The sequence below is a fragment of the Protopterus annectens genome, chromosome 12.part0, assembly GCF_019279795.1.
Source record: "Protopterus annectens isolate FY-2018-M chromosome 12.part0, PAN1.0, whole genome shotgun sequence".
Classification (NCBI taxonomy): Eukaryota; Metazoa; Chordata; order Ceratodontiformes; family Protopteridae; genus Protopterus; species Protopterus annectens.
The window spans coordinates 448,092,717-448,113,079 of NC_056746.1; the positions used below are offsets into that span (position 1 = coordinate 448,092,717).

The window sequence follows — 20,363 nt, forward strand, 5'->3', positions numbered from 1 at the left end:
AAATGTGTTAGTCATTTCAACTTTAAAAAGACTCAGATTTACTCAACAGAACACAGGAACACTTGCCCATCTATACCATGTTGCAGCAAAAAAGCAACATGCTGTAAGCATCATTATATTAATAAAACATGATGTGGTAACCACAGTAGTATAACATAAGGAATAAAGGATTGTTAAGGGTCAAATAGTAAAGCAGTATGGCAAAAACGATTGCTGGCATGGGTCAAGGAGCAAGGCTGCTGATTTTTACTTTAGTTAAGCATATTTGCTTGATACTAGTTTCCTCATATTTGTTTGGTCACTACACATTCTAGTGATCTAGTGGCTTGAATTATTAGTAGGTAAACAGATCTTGAGATCACAGCATCTCAAGACAATGAGACATTACTTTTTTTCTCTCTCATTTTTTTTAATCCATAATGGATGAACATCAAGCCACTTCTGCCAACCCAATTATTTTTCCCTCAAGTTGCATTCCAGTAAACTATTCAGGTATCCCCACACCATGAGGGTCTCACTACTGGGAAAGCACTTTTTCCAAGGAGGTCTCCAGACTCTAAGTGCAGGCTAGCTGGATGTGATGCATGCTGGGCTTGTTTGTCAGACAAGCTAGCAGAGAGATCACCATCCTTCAGAGTGATAGGATTTTGTTCATCCTCATGCTGACCTTTGATGCACACACTGAGTGGCAAAGTAAGGATCATGTTATGTGCCCAGCCACAGGGTGGTCACACCTTCTCAGTTCCCTCTGTCTCCCAGATCAACAATTCCCTGATCCCTGGCCTTTGCAAGGGCTCATTGGGTGATGCCCAGCATGCTTATCTTCTCTGTTGCTCCATCAGTCACTCAAGCCACTAATCAAACTCTTGTCGCTTAGGATGTAGTCAGGGCTTTATCCTTCTAATACCACTTCAGCAATGAGATATTACTTTTTTTTTTTTTTTACTCTGATTGCTCTTTCTGTGAGTTGTAATAAACTTGGAGTGGGAATAGTAAAGTAAAAGGATGAAGCCCCTACATAACAGAAAAAAAGGTCTGAGCAAAAAAGCTGGTGGGTCTTCCTAAATTTCTGCTGATAGTCAGATATGGGCTTTTCAATTACATAAGAGCAGCGTGATTAACCTAGAGGAAAACAGACGGTGCAACATCCACTGTCCTATGTACCGCAGGTTATGAAGCTATTTTGTTGAGTATCACCATTCTGTCATATATAAAACAAATAATACAAGATTTATGCACTGTGTATAGACCCACAGTAACAGCCTAAACTTGCAAAAACATGCATTACTGTCTTCTTGCCTATTCACACTATACATACTCAGTGCTTCAATGACTTTTAATGTGGTGTACACTACTGTTGTACTCTGTGTTAAGTAATCATTCATACACCACGGTCTACAAAGCAGTGACAAAGTAAATCCTTACAAGCCATGGCTGAATGTGGTTAATTTAAGGTCAACCCAGCTACCCAATTAAATAATGATAAAAAAAAAAAATAATGAAAAAAAAAACTGCCAACACCAGTGCTAAACAAGGGTATTCAAGCACATTTTAGTTGGCACTTCACTGGAGACCACAGGAGGGCATCTTGACATCATAGCATTATGGCCTTTTTAGTTTCTCTGACAAGATTTCTTGAAAACTTCATCAGATTTTTTTTTACTGTAATTTATAACAAATAAAATCACTGTACTAATATAGTTAAAATCTACATGCATATCGAAGTATCAAATATCACTCCCCCATAACACGGTCATTTGTCTGCTTGACATTTGAATATTTTGCAAGACAAAAAATTACAAGATGTGGCATTCCACTGAGAAATGCTGCCTATCCCTGGATTATGGTATTCACAAATATCAAAAGTCCTCTAGCTACCATTCTGCAACTCCAACAAAAAGGCTGCATAAACTCTACAAGGTACCTCTGACAAATACACAAGCTGTATTTTTGCACTACCTTTTGGTCCATGGTTCTTAAATTGTTCTTTCGTAAGAAAGACTCTGTCCCAACTGGCAGAAGTTACAAATAAAACAGAAGAATAAATTTTACACCACAGAAATATTAAAATCAAAGTAGTAAGCCTTAAATGAAGAACAAGATTATTTTTTCATACTAAACACATTTCTAAATCAAACATTTTAAAAGTTTACAAAATAGCTACTGATACAATGAAAATCTACACAAGTAGAGAGTTGAAAACGAGAATTTACACACATCAATGTTAAAGAATTACAGGACAGTTTCACACTACTAATGAAATTGTACAAATACTTGTGCATCATTTTAGGGCATGTAATAAAACAAAAATATTTAAAGAATGAGAAAAAAGTGAGTGACAAAAATCAGTTTAAAATGTCTATTTTCACAGCATGACTTCATAATTAATAAGCTAGGAGGGGGTTGAAGTCAAAGAACTGATGCATATATAGCTACAAGCATGCACTCTATCAGACCCTTGCAACTGTAAAGTTCTATTCAGTCATGATTCACATAGGCCTGCACATCACTGAAACAAGTGCAGATCTTAAGTTTATTTGAAATGGTCATTTAAATCAATTGTAAAATACTTCTTTAAATCCCACTACTTTTCAAGTGAAGCCACACATCATAGCATTATAGTTTGTGGGTAGAAACATTGGGTGGGTCATTGAAAAGTGATGTGCTGTCCACTGAAGCTCGCATGATGATAAAGGTTGACAAATGTCCATTCTGGAACAAATAGATACATGAGGTTTTCTCTGTTTGCAGTAGTTTGAGCAGAATATCTTGAACAGACGTGCTGGACCAAGCAGCCAAGAGCAATTTTCAGAAGTCCTAAGGTATTCTTCTGGGGAGGTAAAGCTTTAGAAAGATCACACCTGTTCAAATCCCAGAATTAAAGCAGATGCTGCTTTTGAAAGTATCCTGCTCAACGCTACAGAACATCCTCAAATCATTTTTATTAAAATCTGTACTTTACAAGAGAAAAACACATTAAACAGAACTGCGGTTTCTGTACAACATTTCTGTCAACATATCGGAATGCACTTCAGTACTTCTCAATAACATCAAATATGCAATCTTTCTGTCATCAGCATTAAACTTATCATTCAAGTACAATATTGTTTTGTAGTTTTACATTTTCTTTCCAAAAGTATCATAATGCTGAAACCAATTTATTGCACTCACTGCTACAAGCCAAAGGCTGAACAGATGAAGGGTAAAAGGGTTACACTTCTCATTTTTCGAAAAGCTAGCAACTCAACTAAAAGAACTGTATCAGACAGAAAACAAATTTGATTTCTCTGTTAAAGGGTAAACTATGCTTCCAGTAGGTGGTGACAAATGAACATCTGACAAGGAGACTAACTCAATTCTCTCTCTGTTTCCTTCCCCAATAGGGCTAGTTATAAATAGATCAATCAACCATTGGCTGGGCTCTAACTGATCAGTTCAGAGACATGTCTCAAACGTGTCAGAAAAGGTCGTGTCAGAAAAGGTCGAGTGGAATTGAATAGTTGAGCAGCACGTGTGCCTGCATCAGTCAGCTCAGCAGAATGCTAACTAAGGTGCACTTTCAGAGATGGAACTAGAAATGCACATAATATCATTCCCCAAGGATAAGGCAATAGGTACTCAGGGCTTACGGTCTTCATAAAGTCAATGCAACTAGGTGTCATGGACAAAAAGCAATAATACTTGATACACCTACCATCTACAGCACAGACTCCAAAGAAAGGATTGTTCACATTCATCTGAGCTCAACATGAAGACCTGTTGTCATCTTTAGTGTCCTTTGATGCTAACAGCTGGGAATTAAAGCCCTGACTCAGAGAGGGCTGATTAGAGGATCTCTTTTTTTCTGAGACTTAATATTCCAAACACACACAAAAAAATTCTATTAGCATCTTTGCTGACCAGATATTTCTTTGCCATGGCCTACATTTTGCATTTCTGCAGACAAGCACGTAGTGAATTGTTCTGCTAAGCACTTCATTACAACCAACTAAGGAAGTACTGTGTACAAAAAAAAAAACAAAATCAAAACTCTAGTATCCTGAAATGGAATAAGACAAAAAGCAAAAACTCTCAAAATAACGGATTATTTTCAGGCAATGCTTTGTTGCAAGATCTCAAGACTACTAGAATCATGAACTCTGAAAACATTAATGTTTTTTCCTACCTTGAACAGGAGGCTGTCCTCCTTTTGCTCTGCATACATAGAGGTGAGACGATACTGATTCTCAGTTGTCAGGTCAATCTGGTAGCCGGTCAGTGTATAGCAGACAGCACGGAACTCCTGGATTTTCTTTTGAAACACCTCTTTCAGGCGCTGGTTCTTTAGCTCTGCACTCTCCAGCTGCTTCCGTAAATCTTAAGAAAAAAGGTAAATAAAATGACATCATACTGCTACCGTCTATCGCCTGGCCAATAAAACCAAACAAGTTAAGCATAGACTCTACCTTGCTAACAAGTGTTGCAGTACTAGTCACAGGAACACCAAAAAATAAATACATTTTTCATTAACCTGGCATCCTTTTCTTTTATAAAAAATACAGTTTCCCAAATTGAATTTCCCTCATAATTCAATTACAATTCATGTAAATAAAATATATGCAAATACAGTATTTATCATATAAGCTGATTTTCAAGGCACTGTTTCCATAATGGTTGGAACACTTTGGTATGTTCTACTTGTGTATTCTCTTTCTTGTAGCGCTTCTTAAAATTTCACACTACCAACCTGGGGAAGGGGGTTGTTTTCACCTTTTGCCCTGCAAATGGCATTTCTGTGTCAAGGTTAAGGGGAGGGGGTGTATCCATTCATAAACCTGTTGAACTCCACTCGGACACGACTGTTATAACAGAAAGTAAACCATACTAAAGGTGAAACTTACTTAAGAGGATCACCACATTACTTTTTCTGATGGTTTATCCTATACCACAGAAGTGATGGTTTATCCTATACCACAGAAGTGAAAAGAGGAAATAGTGTCCATGTACACAAGTGAACACACACATACGGACATTGCAGAAGCCTTCTTTAAGATATGGTGAACACTTGCACATATTCTGTAGCTTACTTTCTGAGGGGTGCATTGCAATAGGTATCCCACATAGGTAGAACTGTAAATGTCCAAGAAAGCCCAAATGGATCAGATCAAGCTTCAAGGACAGAATGAAAATTTCAGGGTAAAATCCCTTTAAAATCAGCCTTCTTAAATGAAGATCTAGTCCTGAAGTGGAGGGGTGAGGTACAGTGCTTCACATAATGTATTAAATAGCAGAGAGTACTGACAAAGCAATGATATCCACCATGCACACATACACTGTAACATGCATCATATGCATCTCTCTCAACTTCTGAATGTTAAAAATCATAGCAATGACCTTTAAAAATCATTGCAGAAGGCCAAAATAAAACGCCTCCCTCAATGTGTAGTTGAGGACAAAAAAAAAAGGGTCCTCTGAATGTTGCCTTGTTCAAGAAAGACAGACCAGTAGCATATGCAGCTAGAGTTCTTGGCAGCTGTTAGTCCAATCAGCACTGTATTACTCTCCAATGAAGGCCACAGTAAGTCTGTTGACTGTTTTGGCTCTGAAGAGCTCATCTCTATAATTCAACCAATAAAACAGCACACATAAAATATGTCAAAGGATAATTCGGAATGGTGGAATAAACATTAAAACCCAGGCCAGAACTGCAACACCCAGATGAATGTGGATAATTTGAGAATTATGACCAACTGAGAACCACCACCTACCACCCAAATATATACCAACTTTCTGGTCATACAACAGTGGGGAAAAGTGCAAACTGTATTAGTAGATTTAAGCTAACTTAATTTGTGGCAACTGCAATCACCATACCACTGCCCGATTTCTCAGAACTCAGAGTGCAAAAGGGGGCTCCAGTCATGATTTAAGAGTCTCATCCAAAATTGGAGAGCCTTGACATGCAATATAAGGACAGAATTTTCTTTTATCCCCTTTTATATTGCATGTCAAGACCCACTAATCCAGGGAGCAGATTTAAGGATTCATAACATGAACAAAAGCTAAGATGGCATAAGAAGCCTGCAGCCTCTAGCAGTAAAACCAACAACTGCAGGACCTGTTCATACAGATGGTCCACAGTCAAGGATGAAATGTAATCATGGTCATTAGCTGAAGGAAGCATAACTGAAGTTGGACACAATCATGTCTCTATGATGCAGCCCTGAAAACCACTCTCTCAATACTCTAGGATCTCACTAAAATGAAGACAGTCCAGCTTTAGACAGACTCCAGTACCACTCCATAAAAATTATGTAATGCAGAAGTAGCAAGGAGCTTTCATAGGTGAGAGCCAATGACTGTACCCAAGGCAAAGTCCCGCCTTGCGCCACTGCCAGGGAATCCTTGGAAAACTCAACCAGCGACCATCATCTAACCAAAAAAGGAACAAAATAAGGTTGCAGTGCTGGACGACCTCTGCCACCTAGATTAACAACTTGGTATCCTGAAATCCTTTGGATGGATTACTAAATAACATTATCCTGTACTGAAAGTACTGCTCAACCACAGCAAAATAACTTGGGAGTATTAGAGAGAGCCTTAGCAATTGTTAGGCCCAGTCTGTATCATTTCCCTGGGGGTCCCCAAGCTGAACCCTCAACTTACACCCCACCCAACCCCTTTCTAGCTGCTGGCCTCCTAGACTTAAAATTATTTCAAATTAAAAATATCAGGAATATACGAAATTACCATACATTAAAAAACAATATCTTTACATATTAGCTTATATTTTCTCAAAATAAAAAAAAATAATAAAATAACATTAAAATAAAAGTAAACTATTAACCTAGTATTTAAGTGTTCTGTACACACTAGTATTTGGAAGGTGTTGCAAATAAATCTAAGCAGACCATGTTACTCTGACGTGAACTCATTTGAAAGATGAAACCTTGCACATCACTGTCCCAAACTCACACACTCCCCCGCACAGTATCCCCAAACGTCAGGATGTGCAGGACAAATTAATCATCATTATCTTAGGCTTCTCCTTAGAAAAGGCATCACACACACACACACCTCCCCACTTAACTTCTGAAAGTTTCTTTTTATTTAATTTATTTATTTGATAACGTGCATAAGAGGACTAATGTTTGCAGATCATTTCCACCCATAGCCTAGGTCACAAGGGCAACAGTAAAGCTTATATGCAGGGAAAACAGAGTAGCCACCAAGCAGCATGTTTTCAGGAGTTAGGGAATCAGAATGCCTTAAGGAAACATCCCTAGATGTAGGAAGAATGCACAAATCCCATGCAATTCGTTCCTCCTTTTCAACAATACACTCTCCCCCAACACTATTCCCAATCTAGTCCACATATTTTCTGCCTCCTATCCTTCCCGTCCTCCAATTTTGTATGTTACTCTGAAACCTTGGTAACCCTGTAGTATCTTTATGAGTCAAGCTGTTTCAGTTAGTCTCTTATTTTTCCTCTTTTAGACATTGAATTGTTTTCGTATCCATCTTTGCCTCTATCCACATAACTCAACCCCTCCCCCCAAAATGTTTCACTTCTCTAGGATAATTTTTCTCTTATCTGCAACTGCCAAGTCTTTCTAAATCTCACCGGTAGCTTTTTATCACAAGTCTTTGTGATCAGATGTTACCTCACATCACTGTATCTGTTTTTTTTTTTTTTTTTTTTTTTTTTTTTAAGTTAATAGCGTTTGTTGTCATACTGACTTAAAGATGAAGGATTTTTATAACGACATGCATTAGCAACCAATCATAAGTCCCACATCACAAGAGAAGCAAAAGAAGTGTCAATGTCAGTCAAAATTAAACCCAGTCTTATAGTACTCTGCAACAGTAAGCAGAACGGTACATAAAGCCAGATGACTAATTCAGCCTCAGTTTTGCTAATTACTGAGCACTCAGCAGAATCAACTGACTGCTATGACAGCAGAAGCATCTAATACCGTGATCCATACAAGTGCTGTGATACTGTAGTATTAAAAATATTAGGCTATTAGTACAGTGAATGGCAGAAAACTTAATCCCCTCTTCTAACGAGACTCCTAACTACTGCAGAATCAAGACTACAAGTAAGAAAATGCCATGCACTTTGATGTAAAGTCTGTCAAGCAAAATGTGGTAGGGTCGAAAAAAGCAGAATGACCTTGTCACAGTGTAGTGACCCCCCCCCCACCAGGAGTGAGGCCCTAATGGGCCAAACAGGTCCAATTGACCTAAGGTCAGCCTAGTGGACTACTGATCACAACTGCTGATGCAAGAATTATTTTCATCTGTCAATGCCAAAAAAATTAAAACTGAAGCAATAACATTAGGAATACAACAACTGTGATGAATTTCACATAGCTTATGTAAAGGAAGAAGTTGCTACACTTCAAAAGCTCAGTGCAGTATAACTAGGAGCTGCCAGAGGACTTTCACATTCCTTGTTTTAAATCCTCCAATCTTCTCTTGCATACTATGGAATTCAGAGCAAGTAAATTTACTCAAGTTTGCTCCTGATCATTCCTGAAAAAAGTTATTTGCTTCTGGTGAACTTGATAGTGATGTGGGTGGATATGCCAAGCAGATTATTTTAGTGTTAATAAGACATTTCAGGAAGTTTGATATACATACCGCAATATTGTGTTATGTGCTGCTCTCCAGAGAATGGGACATATGGCTTTAAGTGTGCTTTGTGCTTGCAATGTCCTCACAGCAATCTGTTTAAGAAACTAACCGTACTAGTGACAATAATGAAACGTTGACTGCCAATTAAAGGATGGAGCGTGGAAGGTTAAAGTCAGGAAGTTGGCTCCTCAGTTGGAGGTGCACTGTGGGTCAAAGCAGACTAAATACATGATGGAGATACCCTTATACACTGTAAACCTGAATGAAGGTACTGTAAATATTGTACACAGTTGGTGAAGCTGTGACCTCCTCTTCTCTGTAACACACCTCCTTCTTCTTTTGGCTTTTCCTGGTTAGAGGCTGGCACAGCGGATCACCTTGTCTGCTCATGAACGGAAGTGGAGTTTTATGGTGTTGAGTTGCCAGCCCAGCACCCAACCTTCCACAGAAGGCACACACACCCACGCACTCATGCCTAGGGCCAATTTAGTGTCCAATCCACCTACAGCATGTCTTTGGGATGTGGGAGGAAACCGGAGCACCGGAGGAAACCCACATGACCAGAGGGAGGACAAGCAGACTCCACACAGAAGGCACCCCAGGCGAGGATCGAACCAGAGAACCTCTTGCTGTGAGGTGGCAATGCTAACCACTGCACCACCATGGCCAGCCTCTTTTATGTAAGACACCAATAGTTGCATATTACTCTCAAACAAAGGCTCAGCAGTGTCTGATAAAGGGGCATTACCACATTAGTGCCTTACATCCTTTTTTCTGTATAGTTTTGCTTTAGCAAAACTCCCCCAGCTGCATATTCTCACCAGAGACCATCATTGCCCAGATGCTGTACTTTATACTTGCACGGGGTGTAAGTGCCAGCTTTGACACTACACCTCAATATACTATCAGTTTCCTATTTAGGCTTGCTTCTCCATCTGCTAGTACCATCCAACCTTGGTATTATCAAGACCAGGAGAGACCGACTCAGTCTTCCAAGACTTGAAGGAGGTCAGCAATAAATACATGTCTCTTGTATCACAAAGAAATTAGAACAGGTCACTTAAGAGTAATTATTTGTGAAATGAATGGAGGAGCTGGGAACTAAACCTTGTATTTAATGAGTAAAATGAAACATTTCAAAGCTTACTGGAAGACCTCTCTCAGATTCTGCCACAGAATGCTATGAGGGAAAGATTAGTTTGTTTTTTCCTTATATTGCTCTCTTCTATTTTCTATAATGTGATGTACTTTCTTTACACTGTGTTTTAATTGTATTCTTTTCTCTCTTGCATATTTAAACAAGGAAAGGAACCAAAGCTCTCTCTCTTATGAGCCATACAAAAATTAGAACAGGTCATTTAAGGTTAATTACCTATGAACTGGGGGAGGAGCTAGTGACTATACCTTATATTTAAGAGATAAAATATAACATTTCAAAGTTTTGCGGGAAAAGCTGACTCGGACTGTACCACAGACTGCTGTTTTTTTTTTCTTTCCTTTTACTTATAGTGCTTTCTTGAAATTTGAATTGCTTTACTGCTTTCTGTTATTTTGTTTATCGTTGTGTATTTTCATTATACTGTGTTTTAATTGTATTCTGTTTTCCATTTCATATTTAAGCTAGGAAAGAAAACCAGATCTGTCTCTCTAGTGAGTTACATAGAAATTAAAATTTCCACTCCTTCCCACTGTCCCTAGTTGTACGCCCCTCGTGTTAATTTAAACCGATAATTCCTTCCCTCTCCTCTTTCACTGGCTATTGTTAGTAAGCACAGAATTATCATTTTGTGAAATCACTCCCCCTTCAGCTATTTAAATTTATTGGCCATCCCAATGCATTCCACGCCAAGTGTCCACCCCCATCCAATCTATGTTGTTCTTTAAAATTAGTGGCTCTCCCTTTATATTGCTAAAGCTTGAGATAGCCCTCATATTAACCAATTTCTTCCCATCATACCTTTAAAATCTGCAACATCTGGTCCAAGACCACTAATCCTTGGAGTACCCACATTCGGCCTATCAGTAGCCATCTTGGAATTAGTACTTCTGTTTTGCTCCTGATGAGAGGAACAGCATAGAAACATTATTTCCTGAAAACTGCTGATCACAAGAAAGGAATTTGTGTTTCGCTTTTCCTCCTAGTGGGACAAGGCGTAGAGGGCATTGATTCTTGGTGGTTTCTGACTGGGCAGTGAGTATCTTTGTGGGACCTTCTGGATTCATCTGGTTGTTGTTCAAGGCATCTATCAGGAAAAGACTATTGCAAGCCTACATACCCCTGCATCATCTGGGACAAGACTGTTAATCACCAAAGAGCTTGTGGCCAACTTCTCATCTTAGGAGTTGTGCTGCTGTTTTGCTTAGCAGGATCATAGGAAGTTACTAGGCTAATGGCTCTAGGGCCCTTACAAGCCTAGCCAAGTTCTTACCCTTATTACCAAGATCAGCACCCATTGCCCCTGTCCAAGAGGGACACAGGTGGAACCCCCGGGGTGAATTTATTGTTACCCATCCATTTGTCTAGATTGCATTTGAAGAGGCCCAATGAGGTGGTCTGTTTGACATGAAGTGGGAGTCTGTTCCAAAGGTGTGGTAACCTCTGGGAGATAAATCTGTCTCTCCAGCAGGTTCTATTAATGTCACATACCAGGTTAAGGTCTTTAGAGTGAATAAGCTGTGTAGCATTTGACTTATGGATATGCAACATTTCCAATAAAGCAGGGTCAGAAATTGCCTTGTATGCAAGGCAGAGATCGCCTCTGAGTAGTCTGTATGAAATAGAATACAGTGACAATGACTTCAGACGATCCACATAGGACAGACATTGAAGACCTTGAATTTTCCATTAGGTACCTTTGTGGTCTCTCCAATTGCTGCATGTGCTTGGAAAGGTACATACCAAAAGGGGCATTGTACACAATTACTGGCCTGATGAGGGAAGAGTACAGGGAGGTCATAACCTCTTTTTTCTGGAGGTAATGCCCTTACTTATGAGATGAGCAATATAGAATGCCCTTCTTAACACTGTGGGACATGGCAGTCAAAGGTAAGGTTGCTCTCAACCTGTGTGCCCAGGTCTCTCACCACTGAGTGCGCACTTAAGGTGTTGCTATTGGTGTGGTAATTAGCAGGAACATCGCTCTTATCGAAAGGGATGATGACACATTCTTTAGCATTGAGTTTAAGGCCATGACTTTGGCACCAATCATTTCTTTGTGTAAGACCCTCTTGTAGGATGTTGACATCATTTGGAGAGTATATGACCGCTCACGGTTTGCAGTCATCAGCAAACTTTGTCAGCCACAGACCTTTAGTTTTTGCTTCTACTTCGGAAAATAGATTCCAAACAGATGAGTCCCAGGACTGATGCCTGTGGAACACCACTGGTTACAGGTCTGCTGTTGGAGGTGGATTCCCCTATTTTGATTATATGGGTTCTATCGGTGAGCCAGTTAGCTACCCATCTAATGATATAAGGGTTGATACCTAGCTGGGTGAGTCTGTCAAAGATGCCTGAGTGGGAGATACTGTCATACACCTTGGCTAAGTCTAGGCGTGCTGTATGCACAGATTTCTGCTCGTCCAGGGCCTTGGAGACTGTCTCAAAGAAGTCCACCAGGATTAACAGGCATGATCTCCCTCTGACAAATCCAAACTGAGTAGGCTCAAGTGTTTGGACATTACCTATACCTTTGTTGATAAGGTCCATGATGATTTGCTCCATGGCCTTACAGATAAGGCTAGTAAGGTTAATAGTTCTATAGTTCCTGGGGTCAGTGGAAGCACCACCTTTGTGCAATGGAATAACGGCGGTGGTTTTCCATTCAGCTGGGATGAAGCCAGTGCTTCTGATGAGAGAAAAATCAAATAGGCATTGTAACCGTGCGGTGTTAAGCAGTGGTGAGACCAGCACTAGTAGTAACCAGGAGGAAACCAATTAGGTGAATCTTCAGTATTCATCATTCTTGACACAGCTAATTCTTTATTTTTTTTTTCTTTTCAGTAAGTACTGTTTGATTTGTTATTGTCTAACCTAATTTTAGAAGATCTCCCTAAAAACTTCATCCTAAATCATCATGGTCTACTTTAGTAGTTTCCCCTCAAATGTTTGGCAGGGTCCTCCTGTATAGACGAAGACACCTTGAGTTGACTTTTTCTTGAAAAAGCACCCTTGAAATTTCACAAATACCTAGTTGCAAGCAGGGCAACTAGTTTGCAGTGACAAGTACTGTCCCCAGAATTGCAAACCAGATACTCCTGACTTTACTATATAGTCTCACCACAACCATCTAATCAATAAAAAAGGGCTGTTGCCATGGATCTTTCCTACTATCTCCATTACCAGCTTGATGGATACGGGCATTTTGAGGCAATGTAGAAATTGTCTTATGTTTATTGACAACAATCTAAATCTCAACAATTGGTAAAACACAACAAATGTATTTCAACGCCAAAATATCACCAATAAGTGAACAAAGAACTCCGTGCTTTTCTTAAAAGTAGAACAATTTATTCCATAGATAACAAAGAAATTTTAAGCGCTTTCACCCACCACAATGTGGGTTCTTCAGAACTTTGTAATTTAAAACGCTGGAGCTTAAAGTTAAAAGTTGGCGCCAAACTTTGTTTCTTTAAAGCTACATACACATGTAAATCCTGCTACACTATCATAACAGTGTAACCACTTGTATATGCTCTATATTAACACACTGTGAATTCAATATATACTAAGTTACGTAAATGTTACTACTTTAAATTTCCTCTCTTATAATTATTGCACATTACCATATGAATATATACAAAATTGATACTGTAATGAATGTATTAATAAAATTAATCACTGCTAAAAACAATATGTGCTTAAAACAGCACAGATATGTAAACAAATGATTTTGGTTGCCATGTTACAATTTATATAATACTGGCACTTCCTTTAAAATATTCACATATATTGCCTAAGATAACAATCGAATTTTATAAACATGTCAAGCCACTTCTCTCACCATATGAAATCTGAAGGACACTGTTTCTTTTGTTATTATTTTCACAGTACCCCATGGTATTATGCCTTATTTCATCTCCAGAATAGGTTTACTGGAAATATGGTCATTAACACCCGGTAATGTGGCCGCATCCAAAAATAGTTGCCACCACACTTCCTTGAACCCCAGAAGGGTTTTAAAATCTCCTCCCCTGGAGTCCATTCTGATGGTTTCTAGTATAGCAAGTCATGTGTCTCACCTACCCTCTCTATATGTCTATATAGAGCACTGTTAGTGTCCTTCCTTCTTATACTATAAGTGTGATCATATATACGTTTTCTAAAACATCTCTCTGTTTTTCCTGTATAAAAACACATACATCTGGTGCACTTAGCCATATATATATATATATATATATATATATATATATATATATATATATATGCATCTTTGTGTTACAATTGCCATATTTAAATCTCACTGTGACATTTGACCCATTCTCAATTTTAATTTTTTCTTTTTCTAAAATATATACACATTGGTTGCAAGACCCACATTTTTTAGTGTACTTCTTGTTTACTTTGTTAGCTCCCATCACTGCTGATGTTCGATTATGTTGTTCCAAATAACTTTTAATATTTCTTCCCATCTTATACACAAATCTAGGGTTCTCTCCTACGATGTCAATGAGGGTCTGGTCACTTCTCACTTGTCCTACCTCTGGACTATACCCAAGGATGCATGATCTCTGATGTTGCACACTGGCTTGATCATCACTTCGTCCCTGGATTCGGGTAATACTGCTGGCATTCCATGATCCTAATAAAGGTTTATACTTGGATCCCCATTCCTGTATGGCATACTGTCTAACATTATTCATCATATTCAACATATAACCCCTCTCCTTGAACAAGCTGGTTATAAATGCTATTTCCTCAATCATTTCTTCATAATGAGATGTCATACGTGCAGCACGTATACATTGCCCTTTAAAAATATTGTATTTTACCTGTTTAGGATGGCAACTAGTACATTCAAGATAGTCATTAGAGAATGTGCTTTTTTGTGATGGATACATGATTTAAAGCCCCCCTTATTCACTATAAATATCTGTCCAAGTATGCTATACCTTCGTAGCTGGAAGAATGCGTGAATTTGAGAAATTCACTACTGTTGTTTAAAAAATTGATGAAACACTCAGTTTTATCCATGCTGTCATCCCATAGGATGTAAATATCATCCAGAAACCTAGAATGGTGTTTGACACTCCTAAAATAATCACTGGGAAACAAGACAGTGTCTTCCCAGTCTAGCATGACCAAGTTCGCAAAAATGGGAGCACAAGCTGCTCCCATAGCGACCCCTCTGGTCTGACAGAAGTGTTCACCCTCGAAATATATAAAATTACTGTCTAGCACTATGGACATACATTCCATAATCAAACATATAGTATCCCAGTCCAAATTTGTGTTTTTTCTAATACTATTGCATAGTGCATCCAATCCTGCTTGTTTTGGAATGCAAGAAAAAAGATCAATAACGTCATTAGTTACAAACATGAGTCCTTCTTTCCATTCCTCAGTAGGATATTTGCTTAAAAATTCCCAGGAGTCCTTCACCATATGGGGTATCTTATTGTATAAATGTTTTAACCACATATCAATAACTTTTCCCATAGGGAAGGTTTTGGACTGACTCCCGGACATGATTGGTCGAAAGGGTGGGTCAAGTGTGTTTTTGTGAATTTTAAGTATACCCACTAGGGTAGCTAATCTGGGAAATCTTACTTTAAAATAATTGTATATGCCCCCAGTAATTCTCCCATCTATGTGAAATTCTTCTATAAAGGAATCAATTCACTGGTGAGTGATATTAATCTCATTAATAGAGATGGGTTCTTAATTTCCTGATAAATGGAGAATATCATACTTTTTAAAATATATTCTATAGTGTCGTAGATGACAACACCTCCCCCTTTATCCGGCTTCATCACTCAAATGTTGGCATCCTTTTGGAGAGCTTTAAGGGTATTAACCTCACATTCCTTTAAATTACCTACAGATTTCTTCCCTCTTGTTTTATAATATAATTGGTATACTTCTCTCGTAACTATTTTTTCATATACGTCTACATATGGATGACTGGGAGGTATGAACATACTTTTATTCTTTATTGTAGTCCCTGCTGTTTCCTTATAGGACTTCTTATTTTTAACTTTAAACATAATGGCCAAATTGATTTTTCTTACAAACTTCTTAATTTCACATAAGCAATCTACCAAATCAAATGGGGGGGGGGGGGCAGTATGTACTTCATTCCTTTAGACAACAACTTAAAGTGTGAGGTACACACCGGTAAACTTGAATAGTTGTAAATTTTAAAATTATTACAAGTGTGTATAATTCCATTCACTATAATATTCCTGCATGCTGGGGTTTACCAATTTCCATGTTCAATTCCACCTTTTTCCCTTCCCCCAATAGTTGTCCTTCTGCTTTGTTTTTTTGTAACACTGATTCTGTGGTCTGTCCATTTGCTCCTTGTACCAATATGGTTGTCCCTGTGGTTCCCCACCACGTTGAAATTGTGATCCACCATATTTGTGATACTTGGCTGCCTGAGGATTTCTTTCTGTGTACTCCCTACTATTAACTTTATTTTGGTTGGAATGTGTTTTTTTAGAGTTCTCTCCATCCCACACATATGTCTAACCCTTATTATATTGTTCGACATCTCTTATGATCTTCTTATGCTTTCTTTCACAAATTTTTTGTATCTTATTTTCAGCAACTGAAAATTGCTTGATATATAACTTTTCCAATTCGGAATATAACAAATCATTAGTTATTCTAGTATTAAGTGATTCAACTTCCTGTACCAACTGACAAAGTTTCTCGTCATTATGTTTTACAATCAGTTTCATAAAATTAAACCCACATTCATTGAACAATTGGTTAAACTCAGTTATACTTGTGTCAGTAATACTAATCCCTATGAGCACTTTAAAAAATCTTAAGCCCATGGGGACTATTTTTAAAGTTAGACATTTGTGTAAATATGCATTGTCCACTTTCAGCCCATTAATTCCATCAATTTTTTATCTAATAAATATATCAGGTCTTTCAAGGTTCCTTCTTTTTTATTTTTGGAAGGAATATTCCCTTCCTGTCTTTGTGGGAATTTATCAAAATTAATTTCTAATTAAAAATTTGTTTAAATGCATATCCTTGTTTCCAGTCCCTACTCCACCAAAATTCTGAGTGGAATGTGCATTTTGTGTAACAGTACCTTTTAATATTTCTTCCCATCTTATACACAAATCTAGGGTTCTCTCCTACGATGTCAATTAGGGTCTGGTCCACCAACATAAGGTTCCAATATTTTGTTAATATACTTTTCACTTGTCCTACCTCTGGACTATACCTGTGTAAAATAATAACAAAAGAAACAGCCAGTGTCCTTCAGATTTCATATGGTGACAGAAGTGGCTTGACAAGTTTATAAAGTTCGATTGTTATCTTAGGCAATATATGTGAATATTTTAAAGGACGTGCCAGTATTATATAAATTGTAACATGGCAACCAAAATCATTTGTTTACATATCTGTGCTGTTTTAAGCATATATTCTTTTTAGGAGTGATTAATTTTATTAATACATTCATTACAGTATCAATTTTGTATTTATTCATATGGTAATGTGCAATAATTATAAGAGAGGAAATTTAAAGTAGTAACATTTATGTAACTTAGTATATACCGAGTTCACAGAGTGTTAACATAGAGCATATACAAGTGGTTACACTGTTACGATAGCAAAGCAGGATTTACATGTGGATGTAGCTTTAAAGAAACAAAGTTTGGCGCCAACTTTTAAATTTAAGCTCCAGCGTTTTAAATTAAAAAGTTCTGAAGAAGCCCACATCGTGGTGGGTGAAAGCGCATAACGTTTCTTTGTTATCTATGGAATAAATTGTTCTACTTTTAAGAAAAGCACTGAGTTCTTTGTTCAGTTATTGGTGATATCTTGGCATTGAAAAACAATCTAAATCTCAAATAAACTGATAAGTTAGGAGAGAGATGTACATACACAATGTCAATGGAGGCAAAGCACTCCTAATGTCAATTTGGTTGTCAGTAGTACACACACTGTACCCATCATACACAGTATGAAGTAGACACATAGACACGCATATGCTGAGTCACTTAAATGTAACCCTCCTAAACCTGAAAGAACTCCCACACATAGTACATATAACTGCATAGAGGCAGCAGTACCTTCCAGGAAGACGTGTAAAATGAACTTAAAAAAATCAAGCCACCCTGGTAGAATCACAAAATCAACAGGCTGTATAACAGAAGGAAGAAAATCATGACAAAAATTAGGTGGTGCAGCACCCAGCAGGATAAAAGCACTCTCATCAAACTAAACAAACAACTCAGACGACAAATAAAATCTACCAAAGCCAAATTTGAAGCAGGTTTGGCCTCCCAGGCCAAGGACAAACACAAAGCATTCTTTATCTATGCCCGCAGCCTCAAATGCAATAGACAGTTGTGTGCAGAGCTCACTGTAAATGGAGCCACCTATACTGAGCCAAAAGACATAGCAAACCTCCTGACTGATAAATACAGCTCCAACTTTACCCCTCTCTCCCCCCTTCAGCCTTTTCTCAGCAAATATCATCAAATATAACTCCCCCTACTATCACTACGGAACAGGTCCTTAATGCTCTCTCAAAGACCAAGAACATTGCATCAATGGGTCCAGGCAATATACCAAGATGCCTTCTAAATAGCATAAAACATGACCTATCAGGGTCTCTGGAATCACTATTTAACTGTAGCCTCCAAAAAGGTTTCATGCCTCATGAATGGAGAAAGGCAACAGTCATCCCTCTGCACAAAGGTGGGGCATCTACAGACCCCAAAACCTACAGACCCATAAATCTCACCAGTCTTGTATGTAAAGCCAAGGAAAGAATTATCATGGAGATTATCAACAGAGATATAGTAAACCTCCAGCCACTGAACCCAACCCAGTTTGGTTTTGTCAAGGGCAGATGATGCCTACTCAACCTGGTGGAATTTTTTGAGAATGTCACCAAAACAATGGACGAGGGCAAAATTGTTCACACTGCCTACCTTGACATGGTCAAGGTATCTGACACAAAACCCCACTTGTGCATTGTTGACAAACTCAAGAGGTAAGGTAAAAACCCATATGTCACCCGGTGAATAGCCAACTGGATCACAGACAGGACCCAGGAAGTTAGAATTGGGGAGTCCACCTCTACAAAGAGGCCAGTCACAAGTGGAGTCCCTCCAGGATCAGTCCTTGAACCGCTCCTTTTTGGCATTTACATATCAGAAGTCAAGGCCAATGTCAGTGGTCTCTGGTTGACTAAATTTACAGATGATTGCAAATTAGGACCTGGCATTAAATCTCACACTGACAGAAATGTTCTCCTGGAGGGGCTGACAAAGACAAAAGTACAGTTGTGTACCTACCATAAATGTAGATGTTCGAGTGTATTCACTGTTGCAGTCATTACACTTGGGTTATCCTGCTGGCAGGCTACCCGCAGTCGGCCCGAGTTCCAAAGTCTTGGTCCGGCGTCAGTTGATGTCACCTCTTCCCTGACGTCAGTGCGCCAGGGGTATAAAAGATGCAACCGATGCCATTTTCTTCAGTTTTTCTTGCCCCAGAGGTCAGGTGCCCCCAAATAGGAAGGCTGTAAAAAAGTATGCCAAAAAGCATGCATGTACTAAAATAAACAATTCCTTAATCTCCAAGCAAATACACCACATAGGCTGTATAGAATTGAGAAGTACAGAAAAGTCCCAGCAATGAAAAGGGGGATGGTGGGAGGGTAACCTGGACTGCAACAGTGAATACACTCGAACATCTACATTTATGGTAGGTACACAACTGTGTTATGTTCATCGTGTTTCACTGTTGCAGTCATTACACTTGGGTTGAATCCCAAAGCTGACACTGGGTGGCTGGGCCTAAATAGGATTAGGAGAGGCTACCAGGCCCTGCAGGACTGCAGTGGCAAAGCCTGCTCTGGATTTAGAGTAGAGAGGTAAGTGGTAGTGCTTTGTGAAGGTGTGCACTGAACTCCAGGTTGCAGCTTCTAAAATGTCTTTGGTTGGTACTCCTCTGAGAAAAGCTGCTGAAGTGGCGGCTGCTCTTGTTGAATGTGGCTTAATGCCCTTAGGCACTGATTTGTCATGTTGTGCATAGCAGAAGCGAATGCAGTGTCCTATCCATTTTGAAATTATCTGCTTTGAGATAGGTTTTCCTTGTGATCCTGCAGCATAAGCTACAAACAGCTGCTCAGTTTTTCTGAAAGCTTTTGTTTTGTCCAAATAGAATCGTAGCTGCCTGTGAATGTCCAAAGTGTGCAAAAGTCTCTTCCCTTTATTCTGGGGATTTGGATAGAAAGTTGGCAAATGAATAGTTTGGTTAAGAGCCTCACTGGAAACCACCTTTGGTATAAACGTTGGGTTTGTCCTTAGAGAGACCCTGTCCTGATGAAAAATGATGAAAAGTTCCACTGCCATTAGTGCCTGTAACTCTGAGACTCTTCTTGCTGAAGTTATTGCTAGGAGCAGAGCAGTTTTCCATGATAAGAATTTTATATCAGCTGTGTTGGCTGGCTCAAAAGGAGGCAGTGTGAGTTTTTCTAAAACAAAATTGAGGTCCCAAGTAGGTATTGGTGCTCTCCTCGGGGGTCTTATGTTTCATGCCCCTCTGA

The 20,363-nt window shown here is 38.7% G+C and overlaps 1 protein-coding gene across 1 annotated transcript in view; it reads right to left on the minus strand.

The window, feature by feature from the left end:
* Positions 1–20,363, minus strand: part of MAD1L1 (mitotic arrest deficient 1 like 1) — a 4,750,917-nt gene that overhangs the window by 1,107,053 nt on the left and 3,623,501 nt on the right. The window contains exon 17 of the mRNA XM_044089554.1: positions 4,166–4,356. Coding sequence (XP_043945489.1) covers positions 4,166–4,356 — 191 coding nt within the window. The remainder of the gene's footprint in view (positions 1–4,165; positions 4,357–20,363) is intronic.